This window comes from Salvelinus namaycush, chromosome 4, assembly GCF_016432855.1.
Source record: "Salvelinus namaycush isolate Seneca chromosome 4, SaNama_1.0, whole genome shotgun sequence".
NCBI classification, from domain to species: domain Eukaryota; kingdom Metazoa; phylum Chordata; class Actinopteri; order Salmoniformes; family Salmonidae; genus Salvelinus; species Salvelinus namaycush.
The window spans coordinates 61,432,915-61,460,311 of record NC_052310.1 but is presented as its reverse complement, the minus strand read 5'-3'; the positions used below and the strand labels follow the sequence as shown (position 1 = coordinate 61,460,311).

General features: G+C 43.4%; 2 protein-coding genes across 3 annotated transcripts; one reads left to right on the top strand and one right to left on the bottom strand.

Annotated features, from left to right (window-relative positions):
* Nucleotides 1–1,306: 1,306 nt before the first annotated feature.
* Nucleotides 1,307–7,640, top strand: LOC120045678 (arginine vasopressin-induced protein 1-like). The gene is made up of 4 exons (XM_038990616.1): nucleotides 1,307–1,470; nucleotides 4,768–4,939; nucleotides 5,123–5,331; nucleotides 5,721–7,640. Exons 2-4 carry the CDS (start codon nucleotides 4,823–4,825, stop codon nucleotides 5,980–5,982), a joined length of 588 nt encoding a protein of 195 aa, XP_038846544.1. The 5' UTR covers nucleotides 1,307–1,470; nucleotides 4,768–4,822; the 3' UTR covers nucleotides 5,983–7,640.
* An 8,335-nt stretch (nucleotides 7,641–15,975) lies between these two features.
* On the bottom strand, nucleotides 15,976–26,673 carry LOC120045677 (phosphatidylinositol 4-kinase type 2-alpha-like). Of its 2 annotated transcripts, none has more exons than XM_038990614.1 (9): nucleotides 26,233–26,673; nucleotides 18,587–18,787; nucleotides 18,024–18,155; nucleotides 17,374–17,527; nucleotides 17,142–17,203; nucleotides 16,913–17,012; nucleotides 16,686–16,819; nucleotides 16,423–16,482; nucleotides 15,976–16,227 (listed from the first exon to the last, which is right to left on the bottom strand). In XM_038990614.1, the coding sequence occupies exons 1-9, from the start codon at nucleotides 26,554–26,556 to the stop codon at nucleotides 16,066–16,068; spliced, it is 1,329 nt and encodes a 442-aa protein (XP_038846542.1). In that variant the 5' UTR covers nucleotides 26,557–26,673; the 3' UTR covers nucleotides 15,976–16,065. The 2 variants fall into 2 exon arrangements, with proteins under 2 accessions (XP_038846542.1, XP_038846543.1); XM_038990615.1 differs by having other exon boundaries at nucleotides 18,587–18,784.
* Nucleotides 26,674–27,397: the final 724 nt, after the last annotated feature.

Below are 27,397 nucleotides of genomic sequence, written 5' to 3'. Positions count from 1 at the left end.
AGCCTCCCATGGAAAGGCTACTTTCTGTCCCTAAAACTAAAACTGATACTAAATTATATAAAATGAGATACAAATGCTTTAATCAACCTGAAACTAAAAGGAAACTAGTAAATCAAGTCTGAAAACGAACTGAAACTAAACTCAATTTCAAATAAAAATCTAAAAACTAATAGAAAGAAACAATAATAATCTTGGTTGGCAGGATGTTTTAATCTTTAGCAGTAATTTATTATTTATCTGGAAAAGGACTGTCAGTTTCTGAAAGAGAAAACAATGGTAAACTGTGGACCTGTCAGCAGTGAATTTAACAATGTTTTGCATCAACTTTCCACCAATCTAAATAAGATGGACTGCCTGCGAATTCTGGAATAATTGTCTAAGGCAGACGGGAAAAAATGCAATTGCAGTACTTACAGTAGCTTGCTAAGGCCTACTTCAATGTAAAATATTGTTAAATTCGACTGAATACCGGTATTATAAACCGCACTGCCTATGATTTAAAAAAACTTGAAATAAATATAGCCTATCTTTTTACTAGGCTACAAGATCCAAAAAAATGAGAGATGAGCATGACAATTTGTTGTATGGCTACTTTGGGACATTTCTTCTGCAATTGTTATGAAAATAAAATACATAGGAAAAAGATTTCTGACTAATGAATAATGGCAACCTAGGTTCATGTGGGTCTTGTTACCAATAAGATCAGCTCTGAAAAAGAGCTGATGTGAAAAGATCTGATGTGATTGGTCAAAAGACGAATTAGTGGAAAAAAATATCAGAATTGGGCTGCCTGTGTAAACCTAGCCTTTATTGTTAGCATGATGTCAAGTCCCATGATGCACAGTTATACCTAAATGTCATGAGTAGATTCAACTCTTGCAACCCCCTGTGACTTGTGAAGTTAGTGTGCACATGGAGATGTTGTATATACGCACACACACACACACACACACACACACACACACACACACACACACACACACACACACACACACACACACACACACACACACACACACACACACACACACACACACACACACACACACACACACACACACAGAGTCTGGGAGAGACTTTTTGTCGCTCCTATAATCATGAATCGTCTCACAACCGATACCTCAGTGTTTCACACACAGCCTCGTGCCAGGAGCATTGACGTCAATGGATTAACTACGCAGCCAAGGGGCAGGGCTTCACACCTCGACCCGCCCACAAACCTTCTGATTGCTCGAGAAAACATTCCAGTGGCATTATAAAGTGGGATTAATTACCATATCCGCTCTCATTGGTGTGTAGACCCCAAACTACTACTCCACATCAACGACGAGTGGACAGAGCAATATATAAATCAAAGGTATTATATTAGCCATATTGACGAAATAAGCCGTAGCATAGCACAAAAGGATTTAGAGAAATTTCTCTTGGGAAAAGCATAAGAACGAAAGTCGCTATCATTTTGGCCGCCGGGTAAGAACATGTTTAGGCTTTTATTCGGCTTTCATGCATGAGACTTGACCTATATTGTGTACTAATTGAGTACTAATGTTCTAAGTAATTTGTTTGGATCTGAAATGCACCGTAGCTCTGGCCTTGTACCTTTACAGAAAATAAATCCAAATATGTTTTTTTTGACGCAGACTAACAAAATAAAAATAGTTATTGTCAGATCTTATTGCATCACTGGATAGGCTAATTGGCTTTGAATGTCATCTCTGCATGCCAACGAAACGAAACGTGTTTGCGTCTGCTTTGCCTAAACAGACAGTTCCATTGGGGTAAACATGGTAACAAACGTTAACTGACACATTTAAAATGTATGGGGTTATCTCGACATGTAATACCCCCAGTCTTAGGTTTATGTACTCTTGTTTGTATATTTCTGTTTTTGTATTTGCTTTTTTGTTCATTGAAGGTTTACCCCATGGATATTCAATCTGAAAGACGTCTGCCTAAAAAAAAAGGCTATACAAGCCAGAATGTTGAATTAAATTATATTTACACTATCTACAGGTTGTTTGTCCTTCTGATGGTAGGAGGTGGAGATAAGTGTTGTTTACCTGACTCTTTGCAGCGCCAGTAGGTTCAGTCCCGTTTATTTTCAATCTCCTAACACATTGTAGTGGACTGAAGTATGTTCCCTCATAATCAACTGGAAGTGTTTGTGAAATTTGCCAGCTGATTTGAGTGGGACAACATTCTGTCTGGTTCGGTCAGGCTCGCCCATATTGTGCAAGTGTTTGTCATGTGTTAAAAGGTCGGGTTGATAAAGCTTCCCTGTGCATATTTTGTCACAGATTACCTCCAACAAAGTGGCAAATCGTCTGAGAACTTTACATAAATTGAAATTGAGTTTGTTCAACATTCTGACTTGTAATGGGACTGTTCAGGAATACTGAGCCTACATGTTAGAGACCAGAGTAAGTACACTGCTCAAAAAAATAAAGGGAACACTTAAACAACACAATGTAACTCCAAGTCAATCACACTTCTGTGAAATCAAACTGTCCACTTAGGAAGCAACACTGATTGACAATAAATTTCACATGCTGTTGTGCAAATGGAATAGACAAAAGGTGGAAATTATAGGCAATTAGCAAGACGCCCCCAATAAAGGAGTGATTCTGCAGGTGGTGACCACAGACCACTTCTCAGTTCCTATGCTTCCTGGCTGATGTTTTGGTCACTTTTGAATGCTGGCGGTGCTCTCACTCTAGTGGTAGCATGAGACGGAGTCTTCAACCCACACAAGTGGCTCAGGTAGTGCAGCTCATCCAGGATGGCACATCAATGCGAGCTGTGGCAAGAAGGTTTGCTGTGTCTGTCAGCGTAGTGTCCAGAGCATGGAGGCGCTACCAGGAGACAGGCCAGTACATCAAGAGACGTGGAGGAGGCCGTGGGATGGCAACAACCCAGCAGCAGGACCGCTACCTCCGCCTTTGAGCAGGAGGAGCACTGCCAGAGCCCTGCAAAATGACCTCCAGCAGGCCACAAATGTGCATGTGTCAGCATATGGTCTCACAAGGGCTCTGAGGATCTCATCTCGGTACCTAATGGCAGTCAGGCTACCTCTGGCGAGCACATGGAGGGCTGTGCGGCCCCACAAAGAAATGCCACCCCACACCATGACTGACCCACCGCCAAACCGGTCATGCTGGAGGATGTTGCAGGCAGCAGAACGTTCTCCACGGCGTCTCCAGACTCTGTCACGTCTGTCACGTGCTCAGTGTGAACCTGCTTTCATCTGTGAAGAGCACAGGGCGCCAGTGGCGAATTTGCCAATATTGGTGTTCTCTGGCAAATGCCAAACGTCCTGCACGGTGTTGGGCTGTAAGCACAACCCCCACCTGTGGACGTCGGGCCCTCATACCACCCTCATGGAGTCTGTTTCTGACCGTTTGAGCAGACACATGCACATTTGTGGCCTGCTGGAGGTCATTTTGCAGGGCTCTGGCAGTGCTCCTCCTGCTCAAAGGCGGAGGTAGCGGTCCTGCTGCTGGGTTGTTGCCCTCCTACGGCCTCCTCCACGTCTCCTGATGTACTGGCCTGTCTCCTGGTAGCGCCTCCATGCTCTGGACACTACGCTGACAGACACAGCAAACCTTCTTGCCACAGCTCGCATTGATGTGCCATCCTGGATGAGCTGCACTACCTGAGCCACTTGTGTGGGTTGTAGACTCCGTCTCATGCTACCACTAGAGTGAGAGCACCGCCAGCATTCAAAAGTGACCAAAACATCAGCCAGGAAGCATAGGAACTGAGAAGTGGTCTGTGGTCACCACCTGCAGAATCACTCCTTTATTGGGGGTGTCTTGCTAATTGCCTATAATTTCCACCTTTTGTCTATTCCATTTGCACAACAGCATGTGAAATTTATTGTCAATCAGTGTTGCTTCCTAAGTGGACAGTTTGATTTCACAGAAGTGTGATTGACTTGGAGTTACATTGTGTTGTTTTAAGTGTTCCCTTTATTTTTTTGAGCAGTGTATTTCACTCTCGGATTTTAAGAGGCTAGCGTCCACCCACCTGCTGTGATGCAAATGGGGTTGAATGATGTGCATGGCCTATGTGCATTTGCTACGTTCTTTATCTCCATTTTTAATGCAATTATTTAAGTTAAAGGCATTTCAATTACATGATTGATATGAGTCATCTTCGGTGCATAATATTTTAGTGGCTTTCTGAGTGAGAACTTAAAATTGGGAAATGTATTGTGCATGCATTCCAAGTGGAATTCTAGTGTGACTATTGGAGCAGAGCCCTTATTTCCTCCAGTACAGTTGATCTAGTGGCACAGCCAGGTAACTACTAAATGCTAATACCATTACAGTTCCTCATGTGACCAAGCAGACTTAGTTACTAGGTGGACTGGTTCTTACCAGAGTTACTGTATAGCTAGATTGATTCTTACCATCTGCAGTGTAATGGGCTTTCAAGCAGGACAGATTAAGTTCCTCTCTCTGCTCCTTCAAGCAGGATTAAATAATCAAGGAACGGTAGAGACTGGCAGGAGCTTGCCTTGCATCCTACAGTGTGCCCTCACACAAGGCCAGGAGTTTTTCCTAAACCATAACCTGGCCAGGAAAAAATAAGAACCTGGAGTTTCCCTTGGCCAGGACATGCTTCAGTCACACCATCCCAAGTCTGTAACTAGCACAATCATTCCTCTGAGTAAGATCAAGTTGCCCATAGAAACCGACTGACATGAAATACAATTGCAACAAGTGAGTTCTAGCACTTATCCCTAACCTTTCCTATCCTCCACAGGAAGGCCCATCTCGCGCCATCGCCTACCGCTCTTGTAGCCTCTCGCTTGGGGAGGATGGATGCGGAGGCAGCCTCTCCGTCTCTCTCCTCCACGGTGGCAGGGCCCTCCACACTGTGGCGTCTCGCTGAGCGGAGGAGTAGGAAGGATGGCTCAGGGAACATCTTTGGCGGGGTGAGTTTGCTATTATTTAGGAAGTGAATATTCAGTCAGCAGATTCAGAGGTATAGGTTAGGCATAGTGATTAACAAATGTCAAGGGTTTGGATTAATGGGGTTAGGGTAAGGAACAACGATTAGGAATCATTCAAAATCTGCTGGCTGTATAAAGGTCGTTAATGTACCCCCCCCCCCCAAGGTGAACCTACGTCAGCTGCAGAGGCTGTTCACGGTAGCTGGGGACCAGGATGCAGAGCAGAGGGCCGAGCTGGTGTGGGGCCACGGGGACGAGGCTGAGCTGGCCCAGGCCCTGATAGGACTGAGGGCGAGGGGCCGACGGAGAGGACTCAGGGTGGCGGGGCGAGACACACTGGGGTCGCGCTGGCTCCGGGCGTTTAATCAACTGAGGTGGGTTGGCATTATGTAATATGCCGTTATGATTTACAAAAATAATAATTTGATATAAATATATAATAATCATGAATATTTACACACACACACTGGAAAGTTGAGGGGAGAGACACTAGGACCATGCTGGTTATGGGCGTTCAATCATCTGATCTGCGGTGGGTGACTGTCTCTCACACACACACACACACGCACCGAATGCTCTCAATCCATTCCCATTCTCCACATACAATCGCACGCACACACACCATGCAATCACAATCAAGAGATAAAAATGTCTGATTTGAAGCCTTCATAACATTAAACTTTTTCCAAGTCCTCAAAGAGCACAATAACTCCCTGAACTTTGTGGCTTTAAAAAAATTGACAAAGATGGCTTGTTTCTACAGGATTGGTAAGAGTTCAGAGAGTAGCCAACAGAGCAAAGAGCAGTCATCAGACAGCAAGACGGAGGCAAGAGCAAAACACAGCAGCCCAGACACACAGCCACTGACTCCTAAGGGCCCCAGAGGCGCTACAGGAGTCAGAGACGACCTAACTGAGGGCCAAGGGCCTGCAGGGGCCTCTGAGAGACCAGCCAGACCAGGAGCTCTACTGAAGAAAGGAGGGGAGAGCGACCCGGAGAGGTACCTCCACCGCATCCTCCACTGACGGACACACAGAGGACTACGATGACTTTGTTGCCCCTAGATGCTGATCTTGGATCAGTTTTTTCCCTTCCCTGCTAATCATTGTGTGTATTAGGTGATGGTAAATTGATTCTAAATCTGTGGATGGGGACAACTTCTATGTGGAGTACTGACCAACCCTAGTTCAGAGAGGGACAGAGTCAAAGATACTATATTTTTATCTCTGTCCAACCAAGATCAGATGAATGAAGAACAAACTGGATCTACAAGATGGGGAACACTTTGATATGATATTCTAACATTTCATTCTCTCTCAGGAACTGGCTTATCTGTTCTTCTGTTTGTCTCTGATGAGCATCACGTATTAAACCTTGGATTCATACAAAGGATTAAGGAAAGAGGTTTTGACTGTGTGGGGATATAGCAGAGCACTTCAGGAGAGCTCAATTCCACCTGGACTTGTTTTTGAATGAAGTATTTGTCATTTTATTCTCCAAATTAGACAAATGTGCCAAGGTGCATCCACAAAAAGAAAGTAACGGGAAATGAGTTGACGTCAACTGGAAAGGAGATATTTTGAAGAAGTCAACATTTCGACCAGGGGTGTGAAACTCATTTCATACAGGGCCAAGTGTCTGCTGGTATCGTTATTTCCTTTTCAATGTGTAAGAACAGAAACAGCAGGGGTTTAAACTTTAGAACCCAGTTCCTACATTTGAATATAGAAATAGTTTTGTTTAATAAAATCAATGCTACATTTTATCTCTGGGACCCTCAGGATGATAAACCAGAGCAAGATTACTGAATGTAAATACATTCAACTCTGAAGGTAATCATGTATCAAACCAAGTGCTGTGATGAAAGTTGGATGTTACTTACATCATTCTAGTCACATTAGCAACAACCGTCCCGGCATAGGGACACCGATCCCATAGAGGTTTTAAAGAGCCAGATGCACAATTAAAGGGGAATTACACTCAAATCAATTTGTTTCCTTCCAGACCAAAAATTAATGGTATTCTGATGTGATTTAAGCACTGACATGGACTCAGAACATCCAATTTTGTTGTTTCTCTAAAACAATTTGTAATTGTGAGTGAAATTCAAAACAGGAAAAATAAAACTCAACAATTTTTGGGGGGAAAATCTATGTTATAGGACCCCCACCCCTTAGTTGTTTTATTAACCATTCTTTTACCAGGTATATTGACAGAACACTGCACTACTTTCTCTTGTACACTAAGGACCCGAGGAAGAGTTTCAGGGGAGAGGAGAAGAATGTTCCTATTCGAAAGCTAGATAAAAATTAGTAGCTCGTAACTTTAAATAAAATAAAAAAATTGTTCTCATGCTAGAAAAGGTTGGCTATAACTAGGGTAAAATTCTGGGCCCTAGATGTAGCCTGTAACTAGGACACATTTTCTTGGTCAGGTGACAGGAAAAACTCATGAACCAACTCATACCTCGTCAATGTACAAGGAAAGAGAAACCTGGGAAAAAATGTATCACTTCAATATGTTAATGTTGCCTAAACTTTAATTTGACACTACAGTATATGGTCTTACACACATACGGTAACGGAACTTAAATTCATTGAATAAATAAAAAATAAAAATATATATATCTACAGTTGAAGTTTACATACACCTTAGCCAAATGCATTTTAACTCAGTTTTTCACAATTCCTGACATTTAATCCTAGTAAACATTCCCTGTCTTAGGTCAGTTAGGATCACCACTTTATTTTAAGAATGTGAAATGTCAGAAAAATAGTATAGAGTGATTTCTTTCATCTTTTATTTCTTTCATCACGTTCCCAGTGGGTCAGAAGTTTACATACACTCAATTAGTATTTGGTAGCATTGCCTTTAAATTGTTTTACGTGGGTCAAATGTTTCAGGTAGGCTTCCACAAGCTTCCCACAATAAGTTGGGGGAATTTTGGCCCATTCCTCCTGACAGAGCTGGTGTAGCTGAGTCAGGTTGGTAGGCCTCCTTGTTTGCACACACCTTTTTCAGTTCTACCCACAAGTGTTCTATAGGATTGAGGCCAGAGCTTTGTGATGGCCACTCTAATACCTTGACTTTGTTGTCCTTAAGCCATTTTGCCACATCTTTGGAAGTATGCTTGGGGTGATTTGTCCATTTGGAAGACCCATTTGCGACCAAGCTTTAACTTCCTGACTGATGTCTTGAGATGTTGCTTCAATATATTCACAATTCTCCTGCCTCATGATGCCATCTATTTTGTGAAGTGCACCAGGCCCTCCTGCAGCAAAGCACCCCCACAACATGATGCTGCCCCCACATGCTTCATGGTTGGGATGGTGTTCTTTGGCTTGCAAGCCTCCACCCTTTTTCCTCCAAACATAACTATATGGCCAAACAATTCTATTTTTGTTTCATCAGACCAGAGGACATTTCTCCAAAAAGTACGATTTTGGTCCACATGTGCAGTTGCAAACCGTAGTCTGGCTTTTTTATGGCAGTTTTGGAGCAGTGGCTTCTTCCTCGCTGAGCAGCCTTTCAGGTTATGTCGATTATAGGACTCGTTTTGTTGTGGATATAGATACTTTTGTACCTGTTTCCTCCAGCATCTTCACAAGGTCCTTTGCTGTTCTGGGATTGATTTGCACTTTTCGCACCAATATATGTTAATCTCTAGGAGACAGAGCGCGTCTCCTTCCTGAGCGGTATGAAGGCTGCGTGGTCCCATGGTGTTTATACTTGCGTACTATTGTTTGTACAGATGAACGTGGTACCTTCAGGCGTTTGGAAATTGCTCCCAAGGATGAACCAGACTTGTGGAGGTCCACAATTGTTTTTGAGGTCTTGGCTGATTTATTTTGATTTTCCCATGATGTCAAGCAAAGAGGCACTGAGTTTTGAAAGTAGGCCTTGAAATACATCCACAGGTACACCTCCCAATTGACTCAAATGATGTCAATTAGCCAGTCAATAATTTGTCAATTATCAGAAGCTTCTAAAGCCATTACATAATTTTCTGGAATTTTCCAAGCTGTTTAAAGGCACAGTCAATTTAGAATATGTAAACTTTCTGACCCACTGGAATTGTGATTAAGTGAAATAATCTGTCTTTAAACAATTGTTGGAAAAATTACTTATGTCAGGCACAAAGTAATGTCCTAACCAACTTGCCAAAACTATAGTTTGTTAACAAGAAATTTGTGGAGTGGTTGAAAAATGAGTTTTAATGTCTCCAACCTAAGTGGATGTAAACTTCTGACTTCAACTGTGTGTGTGTATTATATATATATATATATATCATCAAAGGTTTGATTGTAGAATGTTTCTATTTTTAAGACGTTAATGTGATTGCATAGTTTGATTAAAGGTTTTGATTAATATTGTGTTGTCTTTACGGATTGTTTATGAATCTATAGAACAGAGAGTATGTATGTTCAAACTAAGTGTTGATGTTGGAATTTTATGTGATGCTGTATTTGGGTAGTGTTCTGAATTTGTCTCAGACCTTTACTAGCAAACCATGTGAGATAAGAGAGATTATGTAAAGGAAGGATAAAGGGATTGAGAGAGGGATAGAGGAAAAAAAATAGCCAGAGGGTTACCAGGTCATCATACTTATCTTTTGACATGTGAACGGGAGGTACTGCAGACCAATGAGAGAAATCGCAACACCCTTGTCACATGACTGCAGTGATCCTTTGCTGACCTCTGACACAGTTGAGCAAATCATCACCAACAGCAACCCTTGATCACCTGACTGCATCTCCCAACATGCATGGTATAACCATACAAGAGACTACCCATCTGTTCCAATTCGCTCCCTAACTCTTCAACGTTTCCATTTCTGTAGAGTGTAGACAATTTGATGTAAGTTCAACTACTACACTCCTTATACATATCCAGACCCTTCAGATCTGAAATCATTGGGCTCAGCAGAGAGGCTTCGTCCAGAAACAACCAGGCTATCCTGAATTCTACATCTATCCGTAGCACCCCCAGGCCTACTCACTCCTGTAGATCTTAGTCTAGGATAGGTGGAGGCAATATGCCATTCTCCTGGAGAGCTACTATGACTATACAAGCTTTTGCTCCAGCCCTGCTCTAACAGAACGGATTAATCTAATTAGCTTCTCACTGGGATTTTGATTAGCTGAATCATTGGCTGATATCCAGTGGCTCTTCAGGAGGAAGGTGGGTGGGGCTTGTTTAAAATGACTAAAATGTAGGATATAACAGAACTTTCTGACAAATGTATAATATACAGATATGATTGTCTGTCAAATAGGCTGTGTTTAGAGATGCACCCTAATTCTGATGTTTTTTCCACTAATTTCTCTTTTGACCAATCACATCAGATCTCAAGTTGTCATGTGCACAAGTACAGTGAAAATCCTTACTTGCTTGCTCTTTCCCAACAATTCAGTAATCAAAATAAGTAGTACTATTAATATACTGTATATACAGATTTTTAAATCAAGTAAAACAAAAACACACATAGAATTAAGAACATGATAAAGTGTAAGATATCAGGGAAGTGCATGTGTGGACGCATGGAGTGTGAGTCCCTCAGTTTTGTATTGACAATACTGTGGTTATATGTAAAAACCAGACAAAGTTTAAATCAAGCCTCTAAAATCGATACATCAACATATACCCACGCAACTGGAAGAGTGTGAGCAATCAGTTGGTAAAGCGGCGGCAGCGACACTAATCCAACAAGCCATAGCTTCCCCCAGAGGAAACTTCCAAGCAACCCATCTCCACGTCTTGTACCAACACACCGTAACAGTTGTTGAAGTGTCAGACAAAGGCAAAACACCCTCCAAAATGAAAGACTGGGCTGCCCCAGTGACTCGCAGCATCTTCACTGGCTGCTTAACACCATCGCTACTCCGCAGAGACACGAACCCATCTGAAACAAAGGGTTCATTCACATCTGATTCCAAATCTTGTTTACGAGATACACCAGTCCCATTCAAACACATAATAGGCTGGAGTGTGCTCAAGCTGTAATTTCTGTTGCTTCAACTTTGCCTTTAGTTCTAACTCTCACAATTACACATCTGCAGGACTCACCCTACGACCCGTAGGACCCTTTTCATCAACCTCCCTCTCCGGAAGGATTTGCACCTCCACCAAAGCAGTACCGATCAACTCTTTGACTACTGCTTTTGGATCGCCAGATGCCACCTTGATGTCATAATGCCTTGAAATGATGAGCAGATTTGCCTTTCTACATTTATCTAGTATCTCCCATGTAAGGTTTTCCACAAATGCTTCCAACTTAATTTTTGTTTAAAAAAATATCCCCAATTTCGTGGTATCCAATTGGAAGTTAGTCTTGTCTCATCGCTGCAACTCCCGTAAGGACTCAGGAGAGGCGAAAGTCGAGAGCCGTGCGTCCTCCAAAACACAACCCAACCAAGCCGCACTGCTTCTTGACACAATACCCACTTAACCCGGAAGCCAGCCGCAGCAATGTGTCGGAGGAAACACCGTACACCTGGCGACCGTGTCAGCGTGCACTGCGCCCGGCCTGCCACAAAAGTCGCTAGTGCGCAATGGGACAAAAACATCCCTGCCGCCCAAGCCCTCCCCTAACCCTGATGACACTGGGCCAATTGTGCGCCGCCCCATGGGTCTCCCGATCACGGCCGGCTGCGACAGGCTCTGGACTCGAACACAGAATCTCTAGTGGCACAGCTAGCACTGCGATGCAGTGCCTTAGACCACTGCGCCACTCAGGAGCACCCCCAACTTAAAGTTACATAAAAGCCTGTGCGATTATGCAACTTTCAAAATGATTCAAACTCATCAGGGTCGATATTAGTGACAGAAACTATCACAAAAGTGTATTTAGAACACTCAAATATCTGGCCGCTTCAGAGTAAGTGACTAGAAAGACTACCATACTCATGGGAAACAAGATCCCGGACGAGCCCCCATTTTGTTATGTTCCCAAGCCAGAAAAACAAAAATGTCACTCAAACAGAAGAGGGAACTAACAAAGAGTTACTGATAAGAAATAAATTAAATGTCACATTTACATAACTATTCAGATCCTTTACTCAATAATTTGTTGATGCACCTTTGGCAGCAATTGCAGTATCGAGTCTTCTTGGGTATGACTCTACAAGCTTGGCACGTCTGTATATGGGGAGTTTCTTTCATTCTTCTCTGCAGATCCTCAAGCTCTGTCAGGTTGTATGGGGAGCATTGCTGCACAGCCATTTACAGGTCTCTCCAGAGATGTTCGATTGGGTTCAAGTCCGGGCTCTGCCTGGGCCACTTAAGGACATTCAGAAACTTGTCCCGAAGCCACTCCTGCATTGTCTTGGCTGTCTGCTTATGGTCGTTGTCCTGTTGGAAGGTGAACCTTTGCTCTAGTCTGAGGTCCTGAGCGGTCTGGAGCAGGTTTTCATCAAGGATCTCTCTGTACTTTGCCTCGATCCTGACTAGTCTCCCAGTCCCTGCCGCTGAAAAACATACCCACAGCATGATGATGCAACAAACCATGCTTCACCGTAGGGATGGTGCCAGGTTTCCTCCAAGAGTGACGCTTGGCATTCAGGCCAAAGAGTTCAATCTTAGTTTCATAAAACCAGAGAATTTTGTTTCTCAAAGTCTGAGAGTCTTTAGATGCATTTTGGCAAACTCCAAGCAGGCTGTCATGTGCCTTTTACTGAGGAGTGGCTTCCGTCTGGCCACTACACCATAAAGGCCTGATTGGTGGAGTGCTGTAGAGATGGTTGTCCTTCTGGAAGGTTCTCCCATCTCCACAGAGGAACTCTAGAGCGCTGTCAGAGTGACCATCGGGTTCTTGGTCTCCTCCCTGACCAAGGCCCTTCTCCACCCATTGCTCAGTTTTGCCAGGCAGCCAGCTCTAGGAAGAGTCTTGGTGGTTCCAAACTTCTTCCATTTAAGAATGATGGAAGCCACTGTGTTCTTGGGGACCTTCAATGCTGCACAAATGTTTTGGTACCCTTCCCCAGGTCTGCGCCTCGACACAATGCTGTCTCGGAGCTCTACAGACAATTTCTTTGACCCCACGGCTTGGTTTTTCCTCTGACATGCACTGTCAACTGTGGGACCTTATATAGACAGGTGTGCCTTTCCAAACCATGTCCAATCAATTGAATTTACCACAGGTGGACTCCAAGTTGTAGAAACATCTCAAGGATGATCAATGGAAACAGGATGCACCTGAGCTCAATTTCGAGTCTCATAGCAAAGGGTCTGAATATTTATGTAAAGGTATGTTTTTTTATAAATTTGCTAAAATTTCTACAAACCTATTTTCACTTTGTCATATGGTATTGTGTAGAATGAGGGGAAAAAAATATTTAATCAGATTTAGAATAAGGCTGTAACATAACAAAATGTGGAAAATGGGAAGGGGTCTGAATACTTTCTGAATGCACTGTAGATGATTATTAGAGTGTGTGTAGTCAGTATGAGCAAATTGAGTGAGTGTGCATACAGACAGAGCAAAAATAAACAATACAATAGAAGGGTCAATGCAGATAGCTAACAAAATGGCTACATGGACTATTTACCAGTCATAGCTTGGGGGATAGAAGCTTTTCAGGAGGTTGTTGGTGTCAGACTTGATGCTCCGGTACTGCTTGCCGTGCAGAAGCAGAGAGAACAGTCTATGGCTCAGGTGGCTGTAGTATAACAATGTTCCGTCCTTTCACACACCCCAGTGAGGTACTGGGCTGTCCGCACCTCCCTCTCCACATCAGATCTTTTTCAGAGCTGATCTGATTGGTCAAAAGACCAATTAGTGAATATATTTTTGTTGTTGCTGCCTGTCTAGACGCAGCGATAAAATAGGAAATTGTGACAGCCCTGTTCCTTCTGTTTCACACCACTGAATACAGTTGTACAGTAAAGCCTCGCTGACACAGGAGGCTGCAGAGTGGAGGACAGCTCATAATAATGGCTGGAATGAAGTGAATGAATTGGTTGGAATGAAGTGAATGAAATTGTATCAAACACTTGCTTTCCATGAGTTTGATACCATTCCATTAATTCCGTTCCAGCCATTACTATGAGCCCGTCCTCCCCAATTAAGGTGCCACCAACCTCCTGTGCTCTGAACTGACTCATGATAAATGGTTTCTTCTCTGAACATTCTCTCTGGTGGACAATGAAAAAAATTTGCAGAACATTTTAACGATCGACATTCCTTTCAAGTTTTAATAAAAAACTAAACCAAGTCTGTCCTCCAATTCTCTGCCCTCTTTGGATTTAAAAGTATATGATTGGTGTGGCTTGAGTTTCCACCATTGTTAAATCCATGTGATGAAGTGTGCAAGTGCATACTACTTGCACAATTTGGGAGAAAGGTAGAAAATCAGGATGCAGCCCACGAGACAAGAAAAGTACAAGAGACCCTGATAATGCAATAGTACAATTCTTTATGTATTTCATTCTGTAATACATTACATACAATTTGTACAGTGCATTGTTAATACAATACATTAGTAGAACAGTTTGGTTGCTACAGCAGGAAATATCAATTAAAAAACAAATACAAAAAATGTCAACATAACAAAGACAAAATGAGATGTAGGGAAACAAGCATGACAGGCAATGTGCGTGTTTGAGACCGACTACATCGCAGTCCTCCCCTAGGTGGTGCCACAGGGCTGCCATCACATGCCAATAACACAAGCGGTACTGTTGCCTGGGTTATGTTCAGTAGGCATGAAATGGAAGAAAAGTGCCAGAAAAGGAGTGAAATTAGAAGGATCTGGCTTATTTTTATTTTTTCTGTTGCAAAACTTTCTGCTACAGTATACCCTAATGAACATGGCTCATTTCAGTCTGCAGTTCAAACCTAATCGACTACAATGCGAGTACCACCTATAACCTGGCCCTAAAGTCAACCTGGTTAACCCAGACTTAACACTGAAGTGTTCAGTCTGGTCCAACCAGGCTACTGCAGTCAGGTTCTTCTGTATCAAAGAAAGAGACTCATTAAAATAAGGCCACAAACGCTGAATGTCTGACCACAGCATTCATACACCACTGGGTTGCAAAATTATTGTAACTTTAGGTTTTTCAAGTTGAAGGATTCCCAGAATCAGATAGACATAAACAGGGAATCTGTAATTCTCCAACCAGGATTTCTGGAAAACCTAGGAATTTGGGAAAGTTACCGGAATTTTGCAAACCAAATGTCAGGACTCTTATCTGCTTGCTAGCTACAAGCCATGGTAATGCCGTGCTTCCATAAGAGATACTACTAAATCTGTAACTTGGTAAGGAAAATGAAGAGTTGGGGCTGAAATGTTTAGCCTTAGGTAAAAACTTTTTCTGTGCACTTGGATGGATTTGATTGGACATTCGGTCACTGAAGGAGAATGCTACCATAGAACCATCAATTGGGAACCTCTACTATAGTTGGAGCCTTTCACAGTTTTTGGTCTCTATAATCATATTTCAGCCAGCTACCAGTGTAGGGCTACCCAACTGTCTTAATATACCATACTTATTTTCTTTCTCTTTTTTCCCCCCCATTCTGAATATTGACACTAGACAAACTCATTATCTCTTTACTCAATGTAACTCCTCCATCTCTCTCTTTCTCCACCCTCCCATCTTACTGGTGAATGTCTGTAGTTAAAGCACAACTGTGAATGTGATGGATTCCAGGGAAAGTATAAACATACCTGGCTTCCTATTGACTATGGAGCGGGAGAGGGGAAGAGCTTTACTGGCTGATGAAACAGGACTAAGGCAGAGGTTTTTGGAGGTTTTTGGATGAAGCTCTTCTCCTCCTCTTTCTCTCCTTTTATACTATTCTACTTGGCCTTTGTCTCTCTACTCTTCAGTCTCTCAATCTGGTTCATTCCTCCCTTTCTCACCCCCCCCCCCTCCTCTTTCTGATCCTACCATTTCCATTCTTCCTCCCTCCTCAGTCTCCTTCACTCCCCCTCTTGCCTCCTTCACTCCCCCTCTTGCCTCCTCTTCTACTTGGCCTCCTCTTCTACTTGGCCTCCTCTTCTACTTGGCCTCCTCTTCTACTTGGCCTCCTCTTCTACTTGGCCTCCTCTTCTACTTGGCCTCCTCTTCTACTTGGCCTCCTCTTCTACTTGGCCTCCTCTCCTCTACCACCAGGTAAAGAAGGGTTTCCTGCTCTGGAAGCTCTGTGTGTAGGACTCACTGTTGGCTCTCTGTGGTGCTCTGGCTGTCTCCACTATGACTGGGGGCATCTGAACCAGGTGTAGCGGGGTCTTACTCTCCTTCAAGGCCTGGCTCAGGTTCAGGATCTGGTGGTAGAGACATACAGAGTTTCAGCATAGGTTTACACAGACAGACTTACATAATCAAGATCTGGTGACAGAAACATACAGAGCTTCAGCACAACTTAGCATACCCACACGTACAATTTCACACTCAGGGTAACAGTCTGACAATATAAAGACAAATACTGACACTGTCCAGGTATTCCTCCAACAACTCACCTGTCCCCTCATCACAGCTATCTGTTTGTGAAACTGCCCTCTGTCAAAACCTGGATCCTTCTGTAGGATACACACAACAACTTCAATAACGCTGGCATGATTCATTCAGTGCTGTGAGGATGACAGAATAGAGTAGAATATAACTTTGTTGTGACGTTAAAAGGCCACAAAAAAAAACCTTGGTCCCAGATATGTGCTGTCCATAGGAATTGGTAGAACTGCACAAACAGATCTGTGACCAGGCAAATTAAACCCCTGCTAACCTTAAAGAGTTCGTAGAGGTCTTCCTCCAGGTCTTTGATGAAGTTGGGGTCAGCCAGTTTGGGCAGAACCAAGTCCCTAATCTCCTGAGAGAAAGGAACCTTAGCCTGGGACAGCCACACCCAGTAGAATGGATCTACACAGAGGAGGAATAAAGTAGTTTGTGTGTGTTTCTCTCTGTGTGTGTGTGTGTGTGTGTGTGTGTGTGTGTGTGGTTTGTGTGACTCACAGGCTCTCCAGGAGTCAGGGTGTTTGATTGGGAAGGCCAAGCCGTTGTCTATGGCTGCCAGTCTGATGATAGGCTCCTTTACCACCACCCAGTCTGTGTCCTACACAAACAGACAGAAGGATATGAATGTGACATTCTAGTTTACCATTTTTTTTATAGAAGTTCCTATAAAACAAATGCGGCAGATTGAAATCTCTAGGTTTAAATAATATTTTATACGTCTACTCACCCGTTTCCCTTCCGTGTCCATTGAACAGTCATATTTTAACAGCCAGTTGTCGTTCCCCCGATCTGCAAGCATCAACAGCATCATCATTAAGCAACAATAAATCAAATTCAGTCATACATCCTCCCCACCACACACACACACACACACCACACACACACACCTTTGTTCCTGATGATGAAATACAGAACCACCAGTTTCTCTGTGCACGCACACGCGAATCACACACACACACCTGTGTTCCTGATTATGTAATCAAGGACCACCAGTCTCTCGAACTGAAGCTGCAGCTGCCGATTGGTGTTCTCTGGAAGAGGCTCCACCTCAAACCGTCTCAGCCAATAGTCTGCGTCTTTGTAGCCCTCCACAAACAACTGGAATGATCCCACCTGAGTCGTGTGAAATGTATTATGTATAAGCATTATTCTAAGACATTATAAAGGACCATACATACTTATATGAAGTTTTAAATTATTATACCTGCAGGGTTTAAGTGTAACAATAGTATTTACTTTCAGGGCAGTGTTCTTCAACTCTGGTCCTGGGGACCCATGGAGGGTGCAGGATTTCTTTTTATATAGTCCAGCACTAACACACCTGATTCAATTAGCCGTTGAGCCGTTGAATTAGTCAACAACACTACATGTGGCATGAAGTGCTGTCTAAACTAAAGCAGAGACAGAAATCCCCCTATCAACAGGGTCGTGTTCATTAAAACACTGTAGCAAAATGTTTCTAAACATTGTACAATGGAAAACTAAATGAGTGTTTCTTATTGGACAAGTTCAGGTAGTACTTACTGTTTCGGACTGCTTTCTCCAGTTTCATGCCTAATGAACAGGACCGAGTTGTAGGTTCTGAACCCTAGGCAGAAGTCGTACCTACCTTAGGAGGGAGGCCTATTCTGTGGAAGCGTTGTCCCACTTTGGGAACTTTCTCCAGAGCTAGCCTCTTTCCCCGAGACTTGACTCTGTCTATAGCATTGTAGTTAAACGTATCACTGGCCAGGTACACCACCTAGAAAAGAGAGAGAGAAAGAGATGGTGGTGAGAGGGTGGTAGAGAAGATAAGAGAGAGAGAGAGATCAGTCAATTATCAGTGCATACCCTTGTGTGTGTGTGTGTGCTAGAACTGGGCGATATGGGCAAAAACCCATATCACAATAAATTGCCTGAATTATCAAGATAACGATACATTGAACGATACTTATGAAATTAATAAGCACCAGTTACTTGTTTATATTACCCTTAAAACTACTCCGAATGGTATTATTGTCCTGTGAGCAACAACCCATATGAGCAAACTTAGGCCTACTTCATTTCAAACTTTACATTCCTCTAGTCAAGGCTACTTGACTACGTTATTATTGATAAATTGTTGGTTTGTTCGGTGTCGATAATTGTCGGTTTATTATCCCAGCTCTAATGTCTGCCTGTAACCCCTCTTACCTTGGTCCGGGGCACGATATTGAGCTCTAGTTTTTGGTCGACCAGACTGGCCCCGGCCTCAGACAGATAGCCCTGGTTCAGGACCAGACAGTCCCGTCCGAAGCAACAGGGACAACACAACTTCTGGAGACACTTGGTCCACTTTGGGTTCAGCTGACCGTACGGCTCCTCAGTCTTAGGCTTGAACACACCAATGACCTTCTACAGACAGACAGATTATTATTATGGTTACACGCAATTCATATTCTTTATTTGTAGCGAGAGAGAGAGAGAGAGAGAGAGAGAGTGTGTAAAACGCACCTAACAGTATCCTATAGCTATGAAAAATTAGATTTTTTTGCACAATAAAATACAATCTCATCTGAAACCACACTGCAGTTTTACAACAGTACAAAGTTCGACAGAGCACAGTGGCTCACTCATCTACTATTTTTAGATTAACCCAAATCTTCACGACACTAATGTTGTTTCAGTCAGACTGTTACTGTGTACAAAGACTGCTCAGGAGGATCATATGATAAACAAAGCATTTGCTTGATAGAAACCTAGGTATCAAAATACTGCCTGTGCTTCACTGATTACCTGAGGCCTGCTGATGACACAGTACCAACCAGACAGTGATCTAAGATTTTTTTTTGCATTTTCCCTGTAAATGGTTAAGTTTACGGTGAAGGAATGAAAATCTGACCCTTGATCTGTGCCTACAGGCAACGTCTACCCTGTCCTTCTAACCATGACTCAGCCCCCTCAGTCCTTAATACATAAAATGTGAGTGGTGATGTCAGAGGAAGTGACATCACACAACATCTGCCATCAGAGGGTGATTCATGGTGCAACAGAACCTGCAGGCTGGGGCTAACGAGCTGGAATGGGAATGGTTTCGCAACCATTAAAGTCAATCAGATTAACTTAAGTTTCCTCACATGATTGACTGTGGAAGGAGAAGCAAAGGAGGCTAAGTACAGAGACTGTGGCTAGCTTTTTATTCTATGGGCACATTCCAGGTAGTCTTAAATGTAGTCTCGCTGGCTGTGTCAGATGATCAGATCTCACAACACCTGGATAAGTGTTAAGGCATTGTGGTTCCAGAGATGCTAAACTATTAGACAAAGAGTAAATTCCCTCTTGAGCCGAGGGTGACACTGATTTGTGTAGCAGCAGGTAGAGCTACCTCAACACAAAAAAGTGTCAGTCCGTCTCGCCTCCACTTCATATGGGTGATTCCTCATGAACAAGATTTAATCCATAGAATGGTCCTTCGGAGGAAGGATTGTTGACATATGTATCTTAAAGCATAACTGAGAATTAAATAATTGAAGTTTTGGCAGATTGGGAAATCAGACACAAAACCACAGTTGAGTCACCTGCTACAGTCCTCCCTTCCACAGTCCTCCCTTCCACAAGCATATTGTTATGTTCCGCTCAGAACGTTTTTTTTTCTATTTCTGTTGTCTGGTGGTCAAAGCAAGACTGAAAACAGTCTGGACAACCCTTCCCTCTCACTCTTTCCAGTTAATGGCACTTCTCCCGGCTCATACTGGCACCTACCACCTACCCTCTTTCCATTTACTATACTGAACAAAAATATAAATGCAACAATTTCAAAGTTCTACTGAATTACAGTTCATATAAGTAAATCAGTCTAGGCAAATTGATTCCTTGTACATATATTTGTATGGTTTGTTAAACTTGGGAATCAATGTTTATTGTTTGGCATACATTTTTAAGTAACAAATCTGAGTTAAAGCGCAAATCCGTTAACGTTCCATGACCATTTAAGTTGACATTCGACAGAGGGTGGACTGGCGGTCATCTTTGTGGTAGTAATTAGAAGTAAACATGTTTAATTCAATTTTAAAAAATGTCAATGGTGTACTAGCTAAATTTGTCTTCTGAAGGGGTAGGTCCATTCTATGAAATCTATATTTCTATGATTGAATACAGGGTTGGTGTCATTTCAATAGCATGCTGTGTCTCAACCGATGGCGGGCACAACACAAAAACCTCAGATGATGTGAAATAGGGTCTGAGCTACAACATATGCGAATATGGAAGAAACTTTATGCGTTTTTAGATCATTGAAGGTTTAAAAATGACATTGTGATTTGAAACTTTTTTTCAAGAAATAACATTTTTGACAACACTGTTGTATATGGACACATGTATGTGGACACCTGCTCGTCGAACATCTCATCCTAAAATCATGGGCATTAATATGGAGTTGGTCTCCCCTTTGCTGCGATAAGTCTCCACCCTTCTGGAAAGGCTTTCCACTGGATGTTGGAACATTGCTACGGGGACTTGCATCCATTCAGCCACAAGAGCTTCAGGTAGGTTGGGCGCTGTTGTTGGGCAATTAGGCCTGGCTCGCAGTCGGCATTCCAATTCATCCCAAAGGTGTTCGATGGGGTTGAGGTCAAGGCTCTGTGCAGGCCAGTCAATTTCTTCCACAACAATATCGACAAATCATTTCTCTATGGATCTCTCTTTGTGCACGGGGGCATTGTCATGCTGAAACAGGAAAGGGCCTTCCCCAAACTGTTGCCACAAAGTTGGAAGCACGGAATTGTCTAGAATGTCAATGTATGCTGTAGCGTTAATATTTCCCTTCACTGAAATTAAGGGGCCTAGCCCGAACCATGAAAAACAGCCCCAGACCATTATTCCTCCTCCACCAAACTTTACAGTTGGCACTATGCAGTCGGGCAGGTAGCATTCTCCTGGCATCCGCCAAACCCAGATTCCTCCGTCTGACTGCCAGATGGTGAAGCGTGATTCATCACTCCAGAGAACACGTTTCCACTGCTCCAGAGTACAATGGCGACGAGCTTTACACATTTGATGAACTAACTTGTTGGAAAGGTTGCATCCTTTGACGGTGCCACGTTGAAAATCACTGAGCTCTTCAGTAAGGCCATTCTACTGCCAATGTTTGTCTATGGAGATTGCATGGCTGTGTGTTCAATTTTATACACCTGTCAGCAACGGGTGTGGCTGAAATAGCCGAATCCACTCATTTGAAGGGGTGTCCACATACGCTACATGGCCAAAAGTATGTCTCATGGTATGGTGGGGTATGGAAAATGGGTCAACTTTAATGTTTTGGCATTCAGGCCCAAACAGTAACTTTCTAACCACTTCTTCCATGGGCAAACATGTATGGAAAGTTGTCTAAATCAAAAGAGATGCTGTCAAAAAGTTATTGAATTCCAATGGATTTACCCAGAGGAAACATTATGTTAAAGGACGCCTGGATAAAGGCCAAAATGTCACAAATATTCCAAATGAATTATTTCTCAATTATACTGTAAAATACAAAATGTCAATAATCCTTCCTCGGATTACATTTTGTGAAAATCCCCAAACAAAATCATGGTATTGTTTTGTCCCATGACTGCAGTAAAGACACCCTGGAACGCAGCCTATGTCACCTTGGCTGAGACAGTGTCTGGATATAAGGTTATATCTGTTGCCTTTAATAGTTCACTGGTCCATAGGAGAGTAACAGAACTGTGTTAATTGAGCATGTGGAATTGAGAGAGAGGAGAGAGAGAGAGAGGCTAGGGAATGGAAATGAAGTGGCCATCTTCAGAGAGTGTAAATGCGTATTACTAGGCATGCCTCTGGAGAGAAAATGGAGACTTCTACCTTTAGCCATTCAGATTGCTAATACATGACCTCTCCTGAGTTACGACATCTTCACACAGATAGTAGCCTACATGGTACACAAACACACAGAGTAAACTAAATAGATTTTCTCTGGGTTCAGAAAAAGACTGGCAGGTCTAGGGTCGATCTTACTTACATGTGAACAATGCATAGAATGTCTGTACAATTCTCTCCCAGCCTGCTTCATTTCAAAAGGAACTAAGGAGCTGTATGACAGGATCTCAACCTTTTCTATACAGGAATGGCAGCAAATTACAATTAGTTTAGGCCTGAGAACTGATAGACAGCTAATCTCTGAGAGATTGGGCCTGTGTGCACTTTGCACCACACTTGTGTTAGAAGATGCCCAAAGGCACATCTAGGATCTTACAATGTCTCTATCCTTAGACCAGTGTCTGGGGGCAACTTCTTTCTATTCTATGCATTACGCAGGGCTGGCAGCCCACAGATTTGTTTTTCCTAGCCTGACTGCCAATGACCCTGGGCTTTGAGATGCCGCCAGGTCACACCCCCAGCCTAGCATGGTTGAACTATACTGAACAAAAATATAAAATGCAACATGAAACAATTTCTATGATTTTACAGTTCCAGTTCATATGAAGAAATCAGTCAATTGAAATAAATTCATCAGGCCCTAATCTATGGATTTCACATGACTGGGAATACAGATATGCGTTGGTTGGTCACAGATACCTTAAAAAAAGATAGGGGTGTGGATTAGAAAACCAGTCCGTATCTGGTGACCACCATTTGCAGCGTGACACATCTCCTTCGCGTAGAGTTGATCAGGCTGTTGATTGTGGCCTGTGGAATGTTGTCCTACTCCTTTTCAGTGGCTGTGTGAAGTTGCTGGATATTGGCAGGAAACGGAACACACGTTGATCCAGAGCATCCCAAACATGCTCTACGGGTAACATGTTTAGTGAGTATGCAGGCCATTAAAGAACTGGTACTTTTTCAGCATCCAGCAATTGTGTACAGATCCTTGCGACATGGTCATGCTGAAACATGAGGTGATGAATGGCACGACAATGGGCCTCAGAATCTCATCACGGTATCTCTGTGCATTCAAATTACCATCAATAAAATGCAATCATGTTCGTTGTCTGTAGCTTATTCCTGCTCATACCATAACCCCACCACCACGGGGCACACTGTTCACAACGTTGACATCAGGAAACCACTCGCCCACACAACGTCATACACGCTGTCTGCATCTGCCCAGTACAGTTGAAACCAGGATTTATCGGTGAAGATCACACTTCTCAAGCTCGCCAGTGGCCATCGAAGGTGAGCATTTGCCCACTGAAATCAGTTTCGATGTTGAACTGCAGTCAGGTCAAGACCCTGGTGAGGACGACGAGCACACGGATGATCTTCCCCGAGACTGTTTCTGACAGTTTGTGCAGAAACTCTGATTGTGCAAAGCCACATTTCCATCAGCTGTCCGGGTGGCTGGTCTCAGACGATCCTGCAGGTAAAGATGCCGGATGTGGAGGTCCTGGGATGGCGTGGTTACACGTGGTCTGCGTTTGTGGGGCCAGATGGACGTACTGCCAAAATCTCTAAAACGACACATTGGAGGCAGCTTACGGTAGAGAAATTAACATTAAATTCTGGCAACAGCTCTGGTGGACATAACTGCAGTCAGCATGCCAATTGCACACTCCCTCAAAACTTGAGACATCTGTGGCATTGTGTTGTGTGACAAAACTGCAGTTTAGAGTGGCCTTTTATTGTCCCCAGCACAAAGTGTACCGGTGTAATGATCATGCTGTTGAATCAGCTTCTTGATATGCCACACCTGTCAGGTGGATGGATTATCATGGCAAAGGAGAAATGCTCACTAACAGGAATGTAAACATATTTGTGCACAACATTTGAGAAAATTTTACATTTGTGATCTTTTTCAGCTCATGAAACATGGGAACACTTTACATCGCGTTTATATATATATATATATACACTGCTCAAAAAAATAAAGGGAACACTAAAATAACACATCCTAGATCTGAATGAATGAAATATTCTTATTAAATACTTTTTTCTTTACATAGTTGAATGTGCTGACAACAAAATCACACAAAAATTATCAATGGAAATCAAATTTATCAACCCATGGAGGTCTGGATTTGGAGTCACACTCAAAATTAAAGTGGAAAACCACACTACAGGCTGATCCAACTTTGATGTAATGTCCTTAGAACAAGTCAAAATGAGGCTCAGTAGTGTGTGTGGCCTCCACGTGCCTGTATGACCTCCCTACAACGCCTGGGCATGCTCCTGATGAGGTGGCGGATGGTCTCCTGAGGGATCTCCTCCCAGACCTGGACTAAAGCATCCGCCAACTCCTGGACAGTCTGTGGTGCAACGTGGCGTTGGTGGATGGAGCGAGACATGATGTCCCAGATGTGCTCAATTGGATTCAGGTCTGGGGAACGGTCGGGCCAGTCCATAGCATCAATGCCTTCCTCTTGCAGGAACTGCTGACACACTCCAGCCACATGAGGTCTAGCATTGTCTTGCATTAGGAGGAACCCAGGGCCAACCGCACCAGCATATGGTCTCACAAGGGGTCTGAGGATCTCCTCTCGGTACCTAATGGCAGTCAGGCTACCTCTGGCGAGCACATGGAGGGCTGTGCGGCCCCCAAAAGAAATGCCACCCCACACCATGACTGACCCACCGCCAAATCGGTCATGCTGGAGGATGTTGCAGGCAGCAGAACGTTCTCCACGGCGTCTCCAGACTCTGTCACGTGCTCAGTGTGAACCTGCTTTCATCTGTGAAGAGCACAGGGCGCCAGTGGCGAATTTGCCAATCTTGGCATTCTCTGGCAAATGCCAAACGTCTTGCACGGTGTTGGGCTGTAAGCACAAACCCCACCTGTGGACATCGGGCCCTCATACCACCCTCATGGAGTCTGTTTCTGACCGTTTGAGCAGACACATGCACATTTGTGGCCTGCTGGAGGTCATTTTGCAGGGCTCTGGCAGTGCTCCTCCTTGCACAAAGGCGGAGGTAGCGGTCCTGCTGCTGGGTTGTTGCCCTCCTACGGCCTCCTCCACGTCTCTTGATGTACTGGCCTGTCTCCTGGTAGTGCCTCCATGTTCTGGACACTACGCTGACAGACACAGCAAACCTTCTTGCCACAACTCGCATTGATGTGCCATCCTGGATGAGCTGCACTACCTGAGCCACTTGTGTGGGTTGTAGACTCTGTCTCATGCTACCACTAGAGTGAAAGCACCGCCAGCATTCAAAGGTGACCAAAACATCAGCCAGGAAGCATTGGAACTGAGAAGTGGTCTGTGGTCACCACCTGCAGAACCACTCCTTTATTGGGGGTGTCTTGCTAATTGCCTATAATTTCCACCTGTTGTCTATTCCATTTGCACAACAGCATGTGAAATTTATTGTCAATCAGTGTTGCTTCCTAAGTGGACAGTTTGATTTCACAGAAGTGTGATTGACTTGGAGTTACATTGTGTTGTTTAAGTGTTCCCTTTATTTTTTTGAGCAGTATATATATATATATATATATATATATATATATATATATATATATATATCTGTTCAGTATATATACCGATCTACTATACGGCAAGGTCTACTACCATGGCTAGAAACAAGCCACCATGTGTAAAATGCTCACCTCAACCCAAAAATCAACACTGCAGATACATGCTGGAACTCAATACAGAACATGATGACATCACTGCACAGTCAGAGCTAGAATCAGCAACAGCAGGTTGCCAGAGCAGACAGACAGTAAGCAAAATCATGTGATGTTGTTGCTGCATGAAACTGAATTATGATTTACTTGAAAACAAAGGACATTTTCAAACATGAGAGATGGCATCCTCTCCCTATTCGTCTCCCTCCCTGTTTATCTGTCTGTATTTTTTACATCTCTCGCTCTCCCTCTGCCCCTCTAGAAAGAAAGACCATAGTAGCTAGAAGCTTGTCTGTCTCACCCCTTGAGAGTCTTTGACGAAGTAGCTACCACTGGATCCTTGGCAGATCCTCTCTGGAAATATTTCTTCTTCTATGGCTTGTTCTGCTTTCCTCACGATCTCCCTAAACTCCGGGTCGTCCGGAAACTCATTCCTGTGTGGATCCCGCGGAGAATTCCCTCTGTCCCGGTCCAGAAGCGGCTGTCTCTCACGGCTGCGTCCCGGGCTCCCAGCCGACACTCGCACAACAGAACCCGGCGTTCTCGGACTGGTGGCTTCGCTCTGGCAGTAGTTGTAATCTATGGAGTCCTGGAGAGGGGAGACGAGGGGGCTCGTTTCGTCCATCCCAAAGTGGGATGTGGGGTATTACAAGCGTCGGCGAATGGACAGATAAGAGCCAGGATGAGGGACTCAGACGAGTTGTTTCTACGCTGTTGTCTCAACGCTGCTGATTCTGGCCTACCGCAAGCTTTCAAACAAAACAGTGTCGTCTTCCGCGTAAAGACACGCCCACTTGGAATAGAGACTCGCGATTGGCGCTTTCCCTGCCCAACCTCCTAGATGTCTAATGCTGCATTTGTAACCAAGTGAGAAGGTGGCAATTACCAGTTGTGAAGGCTTAAATACCAGTTGGATGCATTCACTTGTTTTCAATTCGTTGTGAAACGCTGCGTCAACCATAAACTACAAGTGCAGCTTTCATGCTCGTAAACAAAGCGTTCAAAAACCATAATAATATATTTTTATAAATAATGTTTTGTAGTTGCATTTAACTGCCGAAAATGCTGTTATCGAGGTAATTTCCTTAGTAGTTGACCTCAGAGGTCAGCATGTGGGAGAAGTCAGAGCTCAGGCTTGACCCCTCCAATAGTAATTGCCAGTTGGAGGGGAGTTCAAATGGATTTATCCCAGTTGTATGTATGTGGTTATGAACCAACTATGTTGAAGTGTGGTTTGGAGGGGGGAATCTGGTAATACTGAACTTTTACATCCTGTGAAAGCTGATCAGAGTTGTGGTAAAAATACTATCTCGCTGTAGCTGTTGGTTTGAGTTAAGGCTATTGTGGTGGCGTGTCCATTCAAACACAGATGGTGGTTAGCAGTTCAAAAGGCAATTATCCGGTTTATTATTTCAGTTGAATTGTTGAAGATAATGATGACAAGGTTGAAGATGTAAGGATGGGAT

What these genes read in the sequence shown, in the direction of transcription:
- LOC120045678 (XM_038990616.1), top strand. Translation starts at nt 4,823, where the DNA reads ATGGATGCGGAGGCAGCCTCTCCGTCTCTCTCCTCCACGGTGGCAGGG. An exon ending in CAGGGAACATCTTTGGCGGG is followed by an intron (nt 4,940 to 5,122) that starts GTGAGTTTGCTA and finishes CCCCCCCCCAAG; the next exon opens with GTGAACCTACGTCAGCTGCA. An exon ending in CGGGCGTTTAATCAACTGAG is followed by an intron (nt 5,332 to 5,720) that starts GTGGGTTGGCAT and finishes TTGTTTCTACAG; the next exon opens with GATTGGTAAGAGTTCAGAGA.
- LOC120045677 (XM_038990614.1), bottom strand. Translation starts at nt 26,556, where the DNA reads ATGGACGAAACGAGCCCCCTCGTCTCCCCTCTCCAGGACTCCATAGAT. An exon ending in ATATCGTGCCCCGGACCAAG is followed by an intron (nt 18,156 to 18,586) that starts GTAAGAGGGGTT and finishes TCTCTTTTCTAG; the next exon opens with GTGGTGTACCTGGCCAGTGA. An exon ending in CCCTGACTCCTGGAGAGCCT is followed by an intron (nt 16,820 to 16,912) that starts GTGAGTCACACA and finishes TCCTCTGTGTAG; the next exon opens with ATCCATTCTACTGGGTGTGG.